Source organism: Triplophysa rosa, linkage group LG4 (genome assembly GCF_024868665.1).
Source record: "Triplophysa rosa linkage group LG4, Trosa_1v2, whole genome shotgun sequence".
NCBI classification, from domain to species: Eukaryota; Metazoa; Chordata; class Actinopteri; order Cypriniformes; family Nemacheilidae; genus Triplophysa; species Triplophysa rosa.
Genome location: NC_079893.1, coordinates 14,095,720 through 14,114,336, shown reverse-complemented (window position 1 = coordinate 14,114,336; position 18,617 = coordinate 14,095,720). Strand labels below are relative to the sequence as shown.

General features: G+C 40.3%; 2 protein-coding genes across 3 annotated transcripts in view; one reads left to right on the top strand and one right to left on the bottom strand.

Annotated features, from left to right (window-relative positions):
• The first annotated feature begins 398 nt into the window (after positions 1-398).
• On the top strand, positions 399-7,208 carry ppa2 (inorganic pyrophosphatase 2). Of its 2 annotated transcripts, XM_057330747.1 has the most exons (12): positions 400-625; positions 836-900; positions 1,036-1,074; positions 1,153-1,206; positions 3,410-3,529; positions 3,686-3,772; positions 4,153-4,279; positions 4,442-4,569; positions 4,653-4,741; positions 4,914-4,983; positions 5,070-5,109; positions 5,210-7,208. In XM_057330747.1, exons 1-12 carry the CDS (start codon positions 457-459, stop codon positions 5,236-5,238), a joined length of 1,017 nt encoding a protein of 338 aa, XP_057186730.1. In that variant the 5' UTR covers positions 400-456; the 3' UTR covers positions 5,239-7,208. The 2 variants fall into 2 exon arrangements, with proteins under 2 accessions (XP_057186731.1, XP_057186730.1); XM_057330748.1 differs by lacking the exon at positions 3,686-3,772 and having other exon boundaries at positions 399-625.
• Positions 6,042-18,617, bottom strand: part of tet2 (tet methylcytosine dioxygenase 2) — a 25,834-nt gene continuing 13,258 nt past the window's right edge. Inside the window, exons 4-10 of the mRNA XM_057330724.1 lie at positions 18,493-18,586; positions 16,629-16,837; positions 15,710-15,860; positions 15,533-15,622; positions 15,304-15,441; positions 14,757-15,105; positions 6,042-14,621 (exon numbers count right to left, since the gene is read on the bottom strand). Coding sequence (XP_057186707.1) covers positions 13,267-14,621; positions 14,757-15,105; positions 15,304-15,441; positions 15,533-15,622; positions 15,710-15,860; positions 16,629-16,837; positions 18,493-18,586 — 2,386 coding nt within the window. The 3' untranslated portion in view covers positions 6,042-13,266. The remainder of the gene's footprint in view (positions 14,622-14,756; positions 15,106-15,303; positions 15,442-15,532; positions 15,623-15,709; positions 15,861-16,628; positions 16,838-18,492; positions 18,587-18,617) is intronic.

Below are 18,617 nucleotides of genomic sequence, written 5' to 3'. Positions count from 1 at the left end.
GCCCTATTTTCTCATTTGAGCACCTGCCCTTAAAATGTCTGTGCAAGGCCCCGGTTCTCATGTTCCAGCAGACAGTTGTGACGGACAGTTGAACTTAGAGTTTAGAGAATGTTAAGTCTCATTTGAGAAATGAGCCAAAACGATTGAGAAAAATTGTAAAAGAACATTTTTGAAAAGATGGGATAAAAAACAACCCACCTTTTATCGGGCTAATATGGGAGGTTTATATTTGGAGTTTACTATATGAAATATACTGTATGTGTAATAAAACAAGTCACAACCAAATCAGGTCATTTTGGTATTTTTACATCTGGGTACTATTACTATGACAACTCATGTGGCGTATGTCATGTGTGGATTACAGACGCATGTGTTATACAGTAGGTGGCGGTAAAGCTTCTAAGGATAAGATGCTCATTGAACAAGAAGAAGAAATAATAAACCTCGATGTAAATAATGCGCTTACTTGTGGGTACAGCGACAAGGTTTGCGCTTCTTTGTTCCCATCCTTCTCAAAAGAGTAAGTGTTTAATTCCAGTCGTTTACCCTCATTTGAGAAGAATGGCGCATTACTTAACGGAGATGAGAGGACGACAAAATTCGCCTGACTACAGGGTTTACTTCAGTAAGTGTTGGCCATAACCACCTTTTCAGTCGCATGTCACAATTTCAGCTTTTTTGAAGTTCAAATGAAGTACCTTTAATAAAAATATGGCACAAATACAAGACACAAAATACTGAAGTCTCACGTTTCGGGACATTAAACGCATACATTGATATAAAGTTGATTTTGGATGATTGATACAAATTGTAGCCTATCACGTTTTCTTGGTAGAAACCTCAAATGGAAAGTACATATCTCCCTTCCATGACATTCCTCTGCATGTTGCTGATGAACAGGTTTGTGTTGGATTGTGTTCTTAAAGCAGTACTATTTGGTCAGGTTACATTTAACTGTTATGAGATAATTTAATAATAACAATCTTACATGTATTATTCTATATTCTAATGTAATAATGTTTTCCCACATAACAGGAATGTGGTGTTCCACCAAAGAAACTTAAAACAAATGAGGTAATATGGAAAGAACTAACACATTTTAAGCCTTTTTTTAAATACTAGATGCTGAAAACATTTTTTTTCTCCCAAAAGATCCTGTTTAATATGGTTGTAGAAGTACCTCGCTGGACCAATGCGAAAATGGAGGTATATTTTTTATATACTTTATTTCGTATACTATATAAAGTATATCACATCTTAAAATATTTATGCTTCCATTACTATTATGAAATGACATTGCTCAGCACACTCATGACTGTTGTCATTTGTACATTATATCAATAATCTGCACCCATGTTTTACAGAACCAATGAACACATGCTTTAATCTCTCATCTGGTTTAATCCAGACTATAAAGAAAAATCGTGCAGCACTTCAAGTCTTATTAATGTTAAATAGTGTTTATCTCATTTTTACTTACCCACAGCGTTTACTTTTGAAAACCGTGTGATGTAGTTACAGTTTTTCTCAATCGCTTTGGCTCATTTTTTGAATGAGACTTAACATTCTCTAAATGTTAAGTCAGTAACATTTTGGTGGCCAGTGCCACCAAAATAGAAAGTGTTTTTATCATCGTGTGAGCCGTACTAATCAAAATGTTTAGATTCTTTTTCACAATGGCAGTCATGTGAAAATTATTGTTATATACAAATTTAATTTACAGTATGCTCTACTTTATGACACTGACCTTTTATTGTAATATACAAAAATGTTATAAAGCTTACAGTAGGTAAAGATTTCCTAAAATGTATAACATAGATTTTGTGTGTGTGTGTAAATGTGTTATGTAAAAAAAAAGTAAAATGTTTTATACTAGTGCTGTCAATCGATTAAAAAATTAATCTGATTAATCACACATTTTTTCTGTGATTAATCTTGATTAATCGCACATAACATTAATGTTTTAAAATATACTTTTACAATCTAATAATTTCACATTTAATCTTCAAATTAATGTAGAAACAACAGATTTCTTTAACAGCATCATTTTATGAATGAAAGCCAACATTCTGATATTAGTACTGTTACTGATGTCTCTATTAAATTGATTACTTTTTATTTATTTTAACAGTAATTATACCCATTCAAAAGTATAATTGAGAGCTACCATGTCTAATAGGTAGGAAATATACAGAAATTGAATAGAAGTTCTCAAACACAAAAACAAGTTTTAATGCTAAATAGTAAATTAAATACAGAAGAATTCTCATTAAAGCTACAAAACACATCGAATTCCTCTTTTCTTTTGTTCTTTGATTAACATTAGTGTCAGTAGTCACAGCAGTAGGTTTAAGGACGTGGCCCCTTTAAGAGCTGTCTCTTTACGCAGATGACGACACTCCCATTTTCACAACTCTTTGCGTTCATTTAAGATTTTATTTAACACGTTGAAGTCTGTGCTTACGAAAATGATAGACAAAACGGGCTTTCTGTTATAATCTTGTGTGGTTTTATTCATACAAGCACGAAAGAGAACTTAATACTGGTGCGCTGTCTGACAGAGATTCACTGACGCAGCCTTTAGCCCGTGACTGTATACACCAGACTGGACCTCGCGTTGCGTTTTGCCGCGTCCCACAGCTAGACGCTGTTGATCTTCACTGAACAAAGCAACTATTTCACTACGCGCTTGAGTGGTTTAAAAGCCTGTACAGGAATAAGAGCGTGATTAAATAATGTAACCTAGACAAAGGATGACACAACAAACGGATGCTGCGTTAATTGCGTTAAATATTTTTAACGCGTTAATCTGAAAAAAATTATTCGCATGCGTTAACGTTGACAGCCTATTGACTATTTTATACATGTTACAGTAAACGACATGTTACACAAAATGACATCCATGAAAATCCATGAGTGGCGTAACCATCCCCTACCCCTACAGTTATTACTGTAACTGTAATATCTTCACAAGCAGAATTCATGCCATCTAACATCTGATTTTGTGGCCGATGGTTGTATACTTTCCACCTCCATGCTGAAAAAAATCCTCTAGTGATAGTGCTGTGACACCCAAACTTATTGTTTTGAGAAAAAAAGTATCATTTGAGAAATGAGCCAAAGCGGTTGAGAAGAACTGTAACATTATGTGCTAAAAAAGGTACAGGTGCCAGTGCCACCTACAGGCATATTTGTTGAACTGTAGACTGTCAGGTCAATGATAAAAATAATGTATTTATTTAAACTCGATGTTTATTCAAATGTATATTTAAATGCATATCTAAGTTTTCATAATGTTTTATTCTGTATATTCTGAGATCGAGAGATCAGAATATACAACACAATTGTATGTTGAGCACCACACTTTGTATTTTGCATTAAAACACGCTATATGTTTTTGTATTTATAGGTAGGAACAAAGGAACCATTAAACCCGATCAAGCAAGATGTGAAGAAAGGAAAGCTGCGATATGTAGCTAACATTTTTCCACATAAAGGTTACATTTGGAACTACGGTGCGCTTCCACAGGTGACACACATTATGTTGGTAGTTTTTTCTGAAAGGTGCACTACATTTGTCTACAGAAAACTTGTGTTACTGTAAATTGCCTTTACATTAGAATGTTTTTTCCTTAATATCCAATACAGTTGGAGAGACATCTAATTTAATTTCTTAATAATACAGACATGGGAGGATCCTAACCACACTGATAAAGAAACCAAGTGCTGTGGAGACAATGACCCCATAGACGTGGTTGACATCGGCTCCATTGTGGGTACCAAACCCGCTTGTGTGGAATTAATAAAGTGCCTTGAAAAAGCATTTATACCAATTTTTCTCTGTTTTACGAAACTACCATCTACACCTACATTTTGTTTTCTGTTCAAAGCACATAAATTCTAAAATAATTTAATTCAGTGTGATATTTTTCATTGTTTTATTCTTACCGGCTTGTGTTCAAATTGCATATACCAGGTATTTCCTTGGAATTTGTGAGATTCTTCTTCTTATTACATATTATCAATTAGGACAAAGTCCATACATACTGTACATTATATAACATTCCCTAATACTTTATACACTGTAAAGTATTGAGTAAGTTTTACATCTTACCTGTTTTAATTCTGTAAGCATATATCTCTGTGCCACAGGTGTGCGTAACCGGGCAGGTGATTCAAGTTAAGGTTCTCGGAATTCTGGCTTTGATAGATGAAGGAGAGACTGACTGGAAGGTAATAGCCATCAATATAGAGGACCCTGATGCATTGAGCCTTAACAGTGAGTACATTGTATATGTACACCAGTACACCAAGGCAAATTTCTTGTACAAGTAAACCCACAGTACTTGACAATAAAGGAGATTCTGATTATATACTATATATAGTTATTGTGTTATTTACTTTTGTGAAAGCATAATCTGAAGGAATGCATTATTAACAGGCATTGGAGATGTCAGAAAGGTTAAACCGGGTTTTCTTGAGGCTACAGTGGATTGGTTTAAAAAATACAAAGTGCCAGATGGAAAGCCTGAGAACCAGTTTGCATTCAATGGACAGTTTAAGGATAAGGTACTCGAAATGATGAAAAGAAATGTATTCAATGTTTTCATTTATTTAATATTCAAGGATGTTACTGTTGGATATCAATTTAGGACTTTGCCATAGAAGTCATAAAATCAACACACAGCTACTGGAAAGCATTAGTGTTGAAAACAAAGACAAATGATGTCCAAATTGTTTGGTAAGTATAAGTATACGTTTTTTGGGGGCATTTTAAAATTAAAATGGTTAATGACAAAGTTTTCTTGTCCGTATTAAAAACCTACACTTTTTTGTCATTTGCATTAATGTTTACAAGTGTGAAGAAAGTAACATTGTTAAATCTTTACTCTTAACTTTTTCTCTTTCTATAGTCAGAACTCCTCTTTGTGTGATAGTCCGTACAAATGCAGTGATGCAGAGGCCAGTGCAGTAGTCAAAGCTGTATGTATTATCTTCCTCATATGCAAGCTTTTTCTTGCCGTTTCCGAACACAAAAGACGACATTGTCATTTGCTATTGTGTTGTAGGCTGCAGAATATGCAGAACCCCTCCCGGTGTCTCCTGATGGTAAATGTAGCTCTTTGTACATACACAATATACAACCAATACGCTTTATTCATAGCATTTCTTATCCTTTTTGATTTTGATTTGATTTTCTTTTTTACAGTGGACAAATGGCACTTCTTGTCGAAGTAAACTTGTTTCTTTCACAAAACAACTTGCAGGGTAGTCTTAAAAAGCCAGAAGACAAACAGGCTGTGCTTCAAAGTTTCAATATTTAAGTTTCATTAATGTGATTTTTAGATCATTGTTTATCACCAAGGGACACCACTACTTGATATATATTCATTTGTTGTCGTGAAGCATCAGTTGAGCAAGTAACTTGCATGTAAGCAAGTAATTCATATTTTTTTAATTGCCAGACCGATTTTGGTGGCACGTTTCTGCATTAACATTATAATGGTTTTGTACTTTATATTGTTATTGTTACTGTACTTCAAAATACAAGTGTTTAAGTGCCAAACCTGTCTCTATTCAAACTTTTTACGGTTATGCATTTGCACTTTTAACCAAAGCGACTTACAGTGCATTTTATCTATGCATGGCTTTTAAAACATCATCAGACACATGTGTTAGCCTGGCTGAGCTTAAGCATTTTTTAAAACAGAAACGGGGAAAAATGTAGGGAACAGATAACATATTATCCACACAGAAATGTAATTACTGTCAAAGATGCCTGTACCAAATCATAAGCAATGGGTAATTATTTATTCTAAACAGCTGAAATGCAGTACCAATTAAATTTTGTTTAATACAGAATACAAAATAAATTTCATTTTCAATCTAAGATTTTTTTTGTTGTTCAGTGCCAAAAAGTCTGCGGAAATCCTCTATTTCCTTACAAAAATAAATCTATTTCCATATACAAGACAGCAAGAAGTAACTTGGAAGAAAAAATCAACATGTAATGGTATGAAAAATAACTAGGACAATGTGAATACTTGAAATAAATATAAATTTATTAAAAACACCCACAATTCAGCAATATCAGGAATGATGACAAATCAACAAATAACTTTCAAATAAACTGCATTCAGTTCTTCAGTACATTACAATACTTACAGTATTCAACGGCATTCTTGATTCAACGTTTTAAGCATGACAGATTTTTTAAAGAGTACAAGGAAAGCGATACAAAAAAGGCAGAAAATAGCACATTTAAGTCTTTAGTGTCTAATGTTGAAAATACCAATGTGTGTACATAAACTTCTAGCTTAAAGTAAGAGTTCTGCACCCCAGTATGTTAGTTGAAGTCAGAAATTCGTTCAAGTAAAGTTGACTCCACTCAGAAACACTCCGAAGCAACTTCAAGTATGGCTATTCGTGTCACCCGCTATTATCTAAACGCTCTTCTCCTGCTTCATATGTTGCTACTCAAGCTGGGTCCTGTACGCTGAAATTAAACAACTAAACTACTAAATGGAAGGTTCTTCCATAACTAGTGAGTACATCAGAGTAATTTCTTGTAAACATAGCTGTTGTAGGCAAAAACTCTAGAAACCTGCATACGAACAAGAGCGTTTGTTACAGGCTACATTTCGCAATTTCTAATAGATGTGTAGGGTGACAGTACGTGTAACACGAAATTGACTATTTAACATTAAAAAGCTGGACATAGAATAAAGAATGGACTTCGACTAAAGCAATGCAAGCATGTGGTTTATACAACGTGGCAATTTATTACATTTACATTACAATAGTCTGCCTATTTTAAATTTACATAGATTTTTGTAGTATGTAATTATTTATTTTTTTAAACAAATGAAGTGCTTTTATTCATATAAATGTTATAGTGGAATTAGTTTTATTACCAAGGACTTAATAAATATAATTAGCTTCAATAAATGTGGATATGGGAGGCATTAGTGTATGTTTAAAGGCTGTAAATACATTTAGCCTCAAACTATACATATGCAACTAAATGTGCATATAATAACTGACTTGGTCTTTAAGTGAGGAGCACATGCATTGCTTTATATATTTCAAAGCCTTTTCCTTGCCTTTTTCCTTTAATGGACTGATTTCTTGTTCTGATTTCTTCTGGGAAAAAAATGTGAGCATTCCACTTTAACACGGTATGAAAATGCATGTCATTTAATTTTTTTTAACAAAGTTAGATGTGTGTGATATATACAAGTAATTCATAAGGATTTTCAGATGCAAAGGAGAATACCTGAATTAGAGAGGATAGCACATACACAAGTGATGTTTACGCACAGCAATAAGCTGATTTATCCCTGATTGAGCAATTCCATTGAAACTTGAAGTTCAAGTAATACTTTCTAGAAGACCAAGTGTGAAGAAAGTAAAAACTGAACTTGGCATCAATGGCCTTAAGGTTATATTTGCTACAAAGTGTTTGCTAATAAAATAAAATAAACACCTTGGTATTAGAATTCTATTGCCAAACTAGTTCTGAGGTATATGAAAAGTAGATTCTCTACATCATTCAAAAGCCTTCTTGCCACCCTTTAGAGATTCTCACATTATATTTACTGTATAGTAGGTCAAGTAGCACCATTTGAAATAAGATCCGTTCAAACCCAAAGAAATAGTACTCTTCCTTACTAAACTAAAATCAAAGCATACATTAGAAAAGTATTAATTTACTGTACACATTTTTATACAGCTAAAGTTGCATTATATAAAATCCCCCACAGCAAGCCGAGCCAGCTGCCTTTAAATCAGTGTCACTGATCTATATGTAACCCTGTTATGTGTTCCTTGATAAATGCATTGAGGACATAAATATTGACCATTGTTTTCCCTAGACTCAGTATCAGTTACACTAAGCTAAGAATCTGTATTCAGTATTGCAAAATGTCACTCTTCCTGTGATTTCTCTTTAAAAACATTACTGTTACAAAATGCATCTTAAATGGCTCAATATACAATAAGTAAAAAGAATTTGTTAAATTGTAAAAGCACCAGAAAAATTCTGTAAAAATTCAGTATCTTATCAGTATAGTTGTCCACATTTAAAAACTAAAATGAATGCAGCGTGCATGATCGAGTCTCACCCAATGATGGAGTGCCCTCCATTAACTCCATTAACTGAGCTTGACAAAGCCTTGTCTGAACAATTTACAATAGCTTTAAAAGCTTGAGGTTTATAAGTTTTACAGGCCCTCCTGACAAATGACCATCAGACAGACAGATATACAAAAAAGGAATAAAAAAACATAGTAAAAAATAATAGAAAAGAAAACGTCTTGGTTATGGATGTAACCTCAGTTCCGTTTCTGTCGGTCTCTCGACGTTGTGTCGAGCCGATAGATGGGGTTCGCTCTTGAGAACCTATCAACTTCTGACTAGTTTAGAAAAGGCCAATGAAATTGGCGAATGAAATTTGCATGCCGGACTCCGCCCCGTGCTGCATTCATTCATCTTATGGTCTGAGGAGCCTGAGCATCCCTCGACCGCTGCAACGGGCGGCCAGCGTTGTGGCAAGAAGGACACAACGTCTCGTTCCCTCCATCAGGGAACTGAGGTTACATCCGTAACCAAGATGTTCCCTTTCTGTCGGTCTCTCGACGTTGTGTCGAGCCGACAGATGGGGTTCCTATGGAAAAGCAACAGTGCTGTGCCGCATCACAATCTCTAGAGGAGCGAAGCTGACTGGCCTGGGCGAGTCAGACGTGAGCGCTAGCGCGAAATTGTAACCGTCCAGTGGAGAGGTAGGGGGTCCCAGAGCTTTTGAAGAAAAGGTGGGAAGCCCCTGCCACCGGCTGTCACAGGTGGAGGCCTTGATTCTCTAACGGCACCGTAAGGGCCACTGGGTAAGCATTATTCCCCCTGGGGGAAAAACGCTACAGAGACCACTACCTACCGTAGGGAGGAATTAGTGGAGACACCACATGGTCTCACCACAGGGAGAACTCATGGGAAAATGTGCGGACTGAAGGAGTTAACCGCAAGGTGGAAGTCCACCTAGGGAGGTCATGGGTTGCCGAGGTGGGAACCATTCATGAGGATACATCAGACGGAACCGCCATGGGGGGAAGGCTGGGGGTTACCACGTCTGGAGCACTAGGTCCGGTTAGAGCTATGTGGTAGATAACTCAACTGTTCCCCGGCCTAAGGGGGCAGGGCTCCTCTGCCCAGCCTGCCCCCAGGAAGGTGCTTAGTGATGGATGGAATGCCTGTTCTTTACCCAGTGGGGAAAGAAGGGAGGCGTAATATAGCCGTTGATCTCCCTAAGGGACTGCCCGTTCCCGATTGAGCAACTCCACAGGTCTTCTCTCCGAGAAGAGCACCAGGACGAGAAGAGGCGCCACTTATGGGAGTATAGCCACCTAGTGGCCGAGGCCCTAGCCTGAGTGATATCCCAATCACCGCAGGAGGTGGACCACTCAGGATCTCCTCGTCCCGTCCAGACATGGAGGTCCCAGGGATCTGCCTGGGATGCCGTAATGTGCCCCTTCCCCTGGGAAAGCAGGTCCTTCACCAGGGGGAGTGGCCAGGGGGGAGTTGTTGTCAAGAGCCTTAGCTCCGAGAACCAAGTCCGGTTAGGCCATTAGGGCGTAACTAGTACCACTTGATGCTCCTCTTCCCTGGCCTTGCACAAGACCTGTGCAATGAGGCTCACTGGGGGGACGGCGTACTTCCGCTTACCCTGCGGCTAGCTGTGCGCTAGGGTATCCGTGCCGAGGGGTCCCTCGGTAAGGGAGTACCAAAGCGGAAATGGGAGGAGTCCAGGGAGGCAACAGGTCCACCTGCGCCTGGCCGAACTGCTCCCATATGAGCTGGACTGCGCGGGGATGGAGTCGCCACTCTCCGCAAGGCGTCGACTGACGAGAGAGCGCGTCGGCTGTCTGGTTCAGGTCGCCTGGGATGTGTGTGGCTCGCAGGGAGTTGATCACCTGCTGACTCCAGAGGAGGAGGCGTCGGGCGAGTCGTGTTAGCTGCCGTGAGCGAATGCCACCCAGAGGATTAATAACGCCACGGCAGCTGTGCTGTCCTGACCGGACCAGCACATGCTTGCCCTGCACAAGAGTTTGCCACCTCTTCAGTGCAAGTAGCACAGCCAACAACTCTAGGCAGTTGATATGCCAATGCAGGCGGGGGCCCATCCACCACCCCGACACTGCGTGCCTGTTGCACACAGCACCCCAACCCTGCAGGGAGGCAACCGTCGTCACCGTCGTGCATAAGCGCTGGGTCGGTCTTAACCTCGTGGAGCTCTCACAATGCCTTGGCCTGGCAGGAGCCATAGCGTGGAGAGGAGGCTGCTTGGCCCACAGCAATGCAAGCTCTCGACACGAAAGATACCGAGACCCTACATGCTTTGGACGGGAGTCTAGGTCGAGCCCCCCAGGTGGCCGCTGCCTGCGGGCACGAGTGCACCGCGGCAGCACGCTCCACCTGGGGGACATCGACGTATCCTCTAGCTGCCTCACCCTCGAGGGAAGAAGAGAGGGTGACAGAACTTGTTAGACGTGAACGTGTCAGAGAGGGGCGTTCCAGGTCTTACTAAGTTCCTCATGCACTTCCAGAAAACACGGCACTGGGGGCGGGCGCAGCTTGGAGCCGCGCTCAAGCCCGAGGCAACATGTATCCAGCCGCGAGCGCCGGGAGAGGCAGTGCAGGCACTGCAACCCAACGCTCACGGCGGCCCAGGAAAGCATGGCTGACATTTAGACGTCCGCTTCTTCCTGGGCTCGACCCCCCGAGGCAGGGAGCCCGAGGAAGCGTCGGAGTCGGATGGCAGTACGTCACCCCCCGATGCTGCAAGGGACATCTCATCATTATCACGCACCGTTTCCGAATACGTGGTTGAGGAACAAGACGGTGGGACCATCTCCTGGGGAACGGTCAGACGAGCGAGACGAGGTGCAACGGTCCGTGAGCCAGTGGCTGGCGGATTAACGCTCACAGTGATCCTCATATCACCCTCGCTACTTGCCGTAGCGGATGGCAGGGCCGTAGTCCTGCCGTCACGGAACGGGGAGCAGATGAGGTGGTGGCTGAGTCCCGTGGGAACACAGCCACCCATAACGCAATGTCTGAATCGTCAACCGCCCGCAGTGCGGGCAGGACATATCCACAACGTCTGCCCCAGCATACTGGAAGCAGACATCGTGTCCGTCCCCCTCCTCGATGAGTGTGTTGCACCCATGAGAACAGCGGGACATGCCACGCTGGAGAAATTTGCTCTTTTAGAGAAAAAAACTCGAACTCTTCTGGCACTGCCGAGACGCCCAGGAGAAGTCGCTGCAGGAAGGGACAGTCCGCTGCATCACATCATAAGATTCCAGCAGTAATTCGGCGTAGAGATGAAGTCTCGAAGTCAATCAGAGTGAAGGCTCCGAAGAACAAAAGGTGAATGAATGCAGCACGCCATCTCCCTTTTATACCCGGATATCCGGGGGCAGAGTCCGGCATGCAAATTTCATTCGCCAATTTCATTGGCCTTTTCTAAACTAGTCAGAAATTGATAGGTTCTCAAGAGCGAACCCCATCTGTCGGCTCAACACAACGTCGAGAGACCGACAGAAAGTGAACTAATAATTAGCATGAGAAGTGAAAGGTCTGTGCTGGGTTTAGTGGATGTAGCTTGAAAGCTCAAGGATTTTTTACAGTCACCAATTTTCTGTGGAAATCGATGGGATTTTTGGCACATTTAAATGTTTATTATAGAAAAAGTCAAGTCTGTTAGAAAACATATAGCAACCCAAGTCGGAACCTGAAGATCTGTGCCAAGTTTGTTGTAGGTAGCTTGAAAACGCTATGAGTAGATATAGGCAGACGTTCAAAAAAAGTTTTAAATAGGATATCAGTATGCTAAATGATAGTATATCGGCTTTGTCAAATCAACATAAAAATTGTCTTTCAGATTGGAGGGCAGAAAGTAAACACCCTCACTATGAAAGTGCTTCTAAAACACCAATTAAGGAAAGTTGCATCCCAAATGGCATGCTATACAGTATGCACTATGTACTCTAGCATCTAGTATATGAATTTTAGAAGTGTAGTATCATCTCAAATGGCTTTTTACTAACCAGAAATAGAAGCTGTTTCCCGAATACTAATGACGTCAAACACATTACACAATGGGCGTTAATAAAACTCAATTTGTACATTGTACTTGTGATGTAATTATTACTTGTTTTGTCCAACATGACCTCAGTCACCATCAGACTAAAGAGTAATAGTCCCTGCAGGTGAGTTTATATCGCACAGTCTTTTCCGCTACGTGAACAAAACTGCGACCGTTGATTGAAGTGTCCACACTCTTAAAAATAAAGGTTCTTAAAAAGGTTCTTCGATGCCATAGAATAACCTTTTATGTCTAAATGGTTCCATGAAGAACCTTTAACATCCAAAGAACCTTTCTGTTTCACATAAGGTTCTTTGTGGTGAAAAAAAGTTTTTCAGATTATGAAGAGATAAGAAAGAGATTGTTTTTAAAGAACCTTTGACTAAATGGTTCTTTGTGGAATCAAAAATGGTTCTTCTATGGCATCGCTGTGAAGAACCTTTTAAGCACTTTTATTTGTAAGAGTGCAGCTTTCAACTTGAGTGCATCATCTGGGTACCTAAAGTGCACCTTTTTTTAAAATTGTGATATAAAACACACTAATCACACTATTTATACTACAAAATTGCATAGAATAGTGCATAAGTAGGCGATTTGGGATACACCTTTCGTTTATTTGGCTATTAAGATATTTTAATTGCTCATTTTAAACTTCAATCTTCATTCATTGCCTTTTAGTTAAAATATACAATGAGTTTCTGTCTTTGAAAAGGCATTTTAAAACTCCCTAGCAACATGAAAAAAATAGATTAGCCACAAAAACCTTTGTTTCCAGTAATTTGTCCAAATTTGTCGGACTATAAGCACCATGGAAGAAGAACAGTGTGTAATCAAATGAGAGTAATCAAATAATAAATAAATACTTCTGATTGGTCAAACAGTAAAGCCTGACCTTCTAAGCGCTGACAACCCTAATGTGTCAATGTTATCAATGATCTCCATCTGCTCTGCCTTTCCATATAGTGCGATATTAAATCTTGTTTCACATTCCTTGCACAAACTGAAAAAGCACTCTGGGTCAACTAGCCAATAGCACTGAGGTCTGCGACACTATTTATTAGCACGATTTAATTTGTTTGATGCCATCTGTTCTCTTAAGTTAGGTTTTTAAACCTAAAGAGGTTTTACTGAAAATGATTGTAAGGTCCAGTCACCTTGGTAAAGGCATAGGGAGATGTATTCACATATGTATTGGTTGTGCAGGACATTGACTTTTCAAAAAGCTTGAGAACAAATTTCTTATATGGAGGCTCCGAAGGTTCAGAAGGTTCCGTATGTTCTCGTTTCGCCTTCTTTCCACTGCTCTTGCTGGATGTGTTTTCAGCACCATGCTTCTCAGCATCTTCCTCCTTCTCCCGGGCCTTCTCTGCCATCTTTGCCTCCCACATTGCCAGTCCGTGTTTCGCTTCATTCAAATTCTTATGCTGGTAGAAGACCAGAGAGATGCGGGTGGGATGGTTGCGATCAGGTTTCCTGAGGGGTGTAGTTGCATGGAGCTCACGCTTCGCACACTCGATAATGATGGAACCATGACTAGGCGCCACTGCCACCCCTCCGATTTCAGGGTCAAGGAAATTGTGCTCACTGTCGGACCACACATCCTCCTCTTTTTGTTCCAGAGTCTGGGACTGTGGTTCTTGTTTGATTTGAGGGTTAAGGACATTTTCATTAGAAAGCTTCATGTCTGGAGGTTGGTTTGGGTTGACACATTCGTTGCTGAAAGGAGGAAACACTTGGGAGATACCATTTGCTCCATGCATGTTTAACTTATTATTTTGCATCCTTAACGTATCTAGATTTGGAGGAAATACGTGACAATTCTGTGACATATGAGGTTTGGCATAGGCTTCAAACTGGCTGCTTTTGCTGACAGCTGCATAGTCCAAATGTGGATGGGTTGAGGGAGGCCTTGGGAAGGCATCAGGTGGCACATTGGGGCTGTAACCCCGATAATGTCCCATGGAGTGCATGCCAGGTCTCACATTACAGGTGCCATAACCATTGACTGGCATTCTAGGCTCTCCGTAGTGAGGTGGGTAGTTGACCCCATAATCTTGATGTGCATTGTACTGCTGCTCCAAGTAAGGTAAATTCATTTGAGCCTGATACATATTCATACTATGTTTTATATTTGGAGAGTAATAAGGGTGGTAGTTGTCTATGGGCATTCCCCCATTAGGTTGGTAACCAGGGTACATGGGGTTGGGTGTAAGTGACCTTGAATATGGGGTGGATGCATTCATGTAAGAGTTGGGCACATTCACTGGTGGAAGATAAGGACTGGTAGGGGAAAGTGTTTGAGGATGCATGTTTACTAGTTTAGAAGTGTTTGGTAAGGTTACTTGTGCATTTGAGAATCTAGGGTATGGTGGACCAGCGTAAGGTGGGACAGGATTGGGGTGGGGAATCTGCTGGTGCTGCTGATGGGTCGCGTGTGCACTTGGGGGATGGCCAGGATCTGTTTTCATGTTGCTTGGACCTGGATGAACAGTAATGTTAATGGTAAACGGGTATAAACATTCAAAAACATTGGTATTATTTATTTTTAATGAACGTTTTATAATTGATTCACATATAAAACTTGCTACATCTAGAGTTTATAGCTCTTTCATACCTGTTATAGGTTGGTTCTGGCCCAGGTTCTCAGTAACACTTTGTTTCTGCCTTGTTTGCTGGGTGTTATCCATTTTGGAGTTTGGTGTGTTGGGGTTGGTTGACTTGTTAGCTCTCCTGGCTTCCAGCTTCTTCTGCCGGCAAGACTTGGCAGGCTCCGACAGCATACGCACCTGTCTGCGAAAGGCACTGAGTACCTGAATAGCCCCAGTTTTGGTCTTTTCCAGCTGAGCTTCAGCACTGCCAAACTCATCAGTGGATGAGGCCTTGTATAAGGGAAGTACGTGCAGTTGCTCATCCTCTGGAATTTTTCCGATCTCACGATTATCCTCTCGTGTAAGCGTGCAGACCTATGACAAGAGTGGAGAGAGGGTGACTTGTCAGGTTTATTTTCTGGTAATGTAACAACTTCTTGGTTCTAGCTACCTTTTGTTCCCCATCTCAGAATATTTAACCAAATATCTTTTGCATCAGTTCATAATCAGTAGGTCACTCGCAGGTACGGCTTTGCTTAATGACTAATCTTACTAGGGCACTTTAATTCTTACCACAGTACTGCCCCCCTGCATGTTGTGCAAGTCTCTGTGGGCATGGGCACAGAAATCTAGACAGGCTGTCACTCCAGAAAATGGGCGCCCTTCTTTCTGCCCAAGACGGCAATCAGGAGCTCTATTTTCATGCTCCACCTGTCAAAATTACATTTTATGTAACAAAAAAGTAACAACCTGCTTAGGTAAGTCATTTAAATAACGAGCTTGCGTGTTTTGTAATGTATACCTGATTGGTGTAAGCATCAGGAGCCATTTTTTTATACACTGGGGCCACGAAAGTTGCAAGACCCTGGAGATTTTGTTCCAGTTTCTCTTCCTGTAAGGGAATCATACTCCTGTCAGCTCTTTTTCTTATTGTGTGTTTATTACCTTTTTACTGTGTGTTTCTGTGTGAGCATCTCACTTCTTTGGGATCATCCCCAAGCAGTTTGAACTTTCGAGGGACTTTACTCCTAGCAAATTTGCAACCATTATAGTACATGCTCCAAGAGCAACCAAATGAGAAAGAGGCTCCACAGGCATCAGGTTCAAAACCCTGACATGCACATGTTCTCCTGTGGACAATGACAGAACAGTAAGTTAGAAGATGATTTGTGAATAATATTCGAAACATATCCAGGATATAATTTTTTGGTCAAACCATTAAATATGTATCATCGGTTTTATTCTGTACTGTCCAGGGGTGTCATTTGGGTATGGCAGGGGCTGGCAGCTGCCATACCTTGGCTGTCTGGTCAGGTCAATTCAAAGTAATACTTTATTGGAGTATTTATTGCAGGAGCATGGGCATTGGAAACACAAAAAATGTAGTTGGCTACTCCCAAAGAAAAGAGTGTAAAAACAACACTAGTTTATCAACAGCTTCAGTGGTGTAGTGAGAAAGACGCATGACAAATGATTTTGACTCTATCGTGAAGCAAGTTCAAATCCCCCTGACTCTACGAAATTTTCACATCACATGTCAGATCGTACTGCTTCCATTTGTTTTTAAACTATGACGTTTTCATCAATGGATTATTTCAAGTGTTTTGTGCTTTATGATATTTGAGGATGGCTGCTGCAGTAGTAGGATAGAGGATGAAATGGATAAATATATGTGAGACAGTCATGTCGAGGTACAGTAGTAAGATTGGATGATGTCACAAGAGTCTGCTATACCTTGGCTTTAGGTGAATTGACGGCACTGGTACTGTCTATAGTAAGTAACTTGTTTAAATACCAAGACTCAAGTTAAACAGTAACAATATGAGTTAAATCTGGATTGATGATAATGAGTTTTGGTCAGTCATTGCGTCTGTGCAGTGTCAAGCATTTGTACTTACTCCTCATTGAGAGCACATCTGCGGTTGGTTAAAGCACCATGTTTTGTTAAAGTATCACTGAGTTCTGAGTAAAGAGAGTCAGCCAGGTTGGTTGATATGCCTTCCCAAATTATGATAACCACCATTATACAGGATGTCTCACAAGAGTGACCAGCCCGCTCTCGCACCAATACCAAGAGTTTTTCATCCACACTTGCCCTCCGTATCACCTTCATAACACATAAACAGGCATACAAGCAAACATTTAGAATATATACAGGAAGCAGTAATCTGAGATTTATGCCATTTTGTTTTCCGTAGAGGGCACTGCAGAATAGAAAAATGAGCATGCTTTGATATTTATCGCAGATTTGCTGAGACAAAGACAAGCAATACACATCATTGGCCTCAATTGGCATAGACTCAAGGTATGGTTGATGTTTTACAATTTCATGTGACAATATGCAAACAAAGACAGTATATTGTCTTTCGGATGAGACGTTAAACCGAGGTCCTGACTCTCTGTGGTCATTAAAAATCCCAGGATGTCCTTTGAATAAGAGTAGGGGTGTAAACTCGGCATCCTGGCCAAATTCACCCATTCGCCTTTATACATCATCATAGCCTCCTAATCATCCCCATATGTCCTAATTGGCTTCGTAACTCTGTCTTCTCTCCACCAATAAGCTGGTGTGTGGTGGGCGTTCTGGCTCAATATGGCTGCCGTCGCATCATCCAGGTGGATGCTACACATTGGTGGTGGTTGAGGAGATTCCCCCCTTCCATGTAAAGCGCTTTGAGAACCCAGAAAAGTGCTATAAAAATGCAACAAATAATATTGTATTCCTTCCTATATTAACAGGTAAACAAGGCGATAATACTTACTATTAGTGATCGGAAGTCTTTCGGACAGTTCGTTTCAATGAACCGGTTCAATGATCTAACGCGTCAAGTCTATCGTCCCTGCCGGCTGGACATAGGCCTAATCCAGTACAATTTATTTGTTATTAAATGAACTGCCAGATTGCTTCATATATTTAAATCCTCCGTTCACGTGCGCTCGTAGAATTAGCAAAGCATCAGTTTTCCACACTGTTCTGTAGCCTCACGGTGAATAAGCAGCTTCTTCCCCAAGGCAATCTCCCTCCTAAACAGATAACTGCTCCTTAAGAGCAATATTCCACTTCCACTACTCCTATAGTGTGCACTATAGTGCCTTATTATATCTACATCTTATGTATACATGTATATAACACTACCTCAACTTACTAAATTATCCATTTGCACAAGTGTACATACAATCTGTTAATATGTTTATTCTACTATATACTACCCTGTACAATGTCTCTTATATGTTATTATCCCCCATTTTCTGTAAAATAGTCTTTATTTTATATATGCACAATTTAGAATGTTTTAGACTGTAAATTGTATTATATTGTATTGTCATTGTGTTGAATGTCTGTACTAGAAGCTTCCAACACCAAAGAAAATTCCTTGTGTGTGCAAGCACACTTGGCAATAAAGCTCTTCTGATTCTGATTCTGATTCTGATTTTGATTCTGATTCTGATAATGCATGCTCACTATCATCAGCTCATCGGTTCTCAGTCGGACGTGTCAGAAAGAAACTACTCTCGGTTCAGTGTTTACTAGTGATCTGAAAGCGGTTTAGAACGATTCAGTCCGAATTGCTTGGGGGCATTCACTGAAAAGAACCGCTTCAAAAGAATGATTCGTTCGCGAACTGGCCATCACTACTTACTATGGATGAAAAACAGGTGGCTCTAAAGTTGTTCTGTCAAGGTAATTCTGAGTAAAACATCTACTGTCAGCGTCATACCCTGCCATATATAATTTTTTAGCTGGATAAAAAATTATTTTACCCATTTGGCGATGGGGCAGCCCTGCAAGCTTTTTCCTTCTTTGCCTGTATACACAACCTTCTCAATTCTAATGGCACTTCCAGTCAGCCCAGACCTGTGAAGGAAAATGGTATAAAATCAGCTTT

Coding starts and splice junctions, on each gene's coding strand:
- ppa2 (XM_057330747.1), top strand. CDS start 457: ATGCGCTTACTTGTGGGTACAGCGACAAGGTTTGCGCTTCTTTGTTCC. Junction 3,773..4,152: donor TGGTTGACATCGGCTCCATT/GTGGGTACCAAA, acceptor TCTGTGCCACAG/GTGTGCGTAACCGGGCAGGT. Junction 5,110..5,209: donor CCTCCCGGTGTCTCCTGATG/GTAAATGTAGCT, acceptor TCTTTTTTACAG/TGGACAAATGGCACTTCTTG.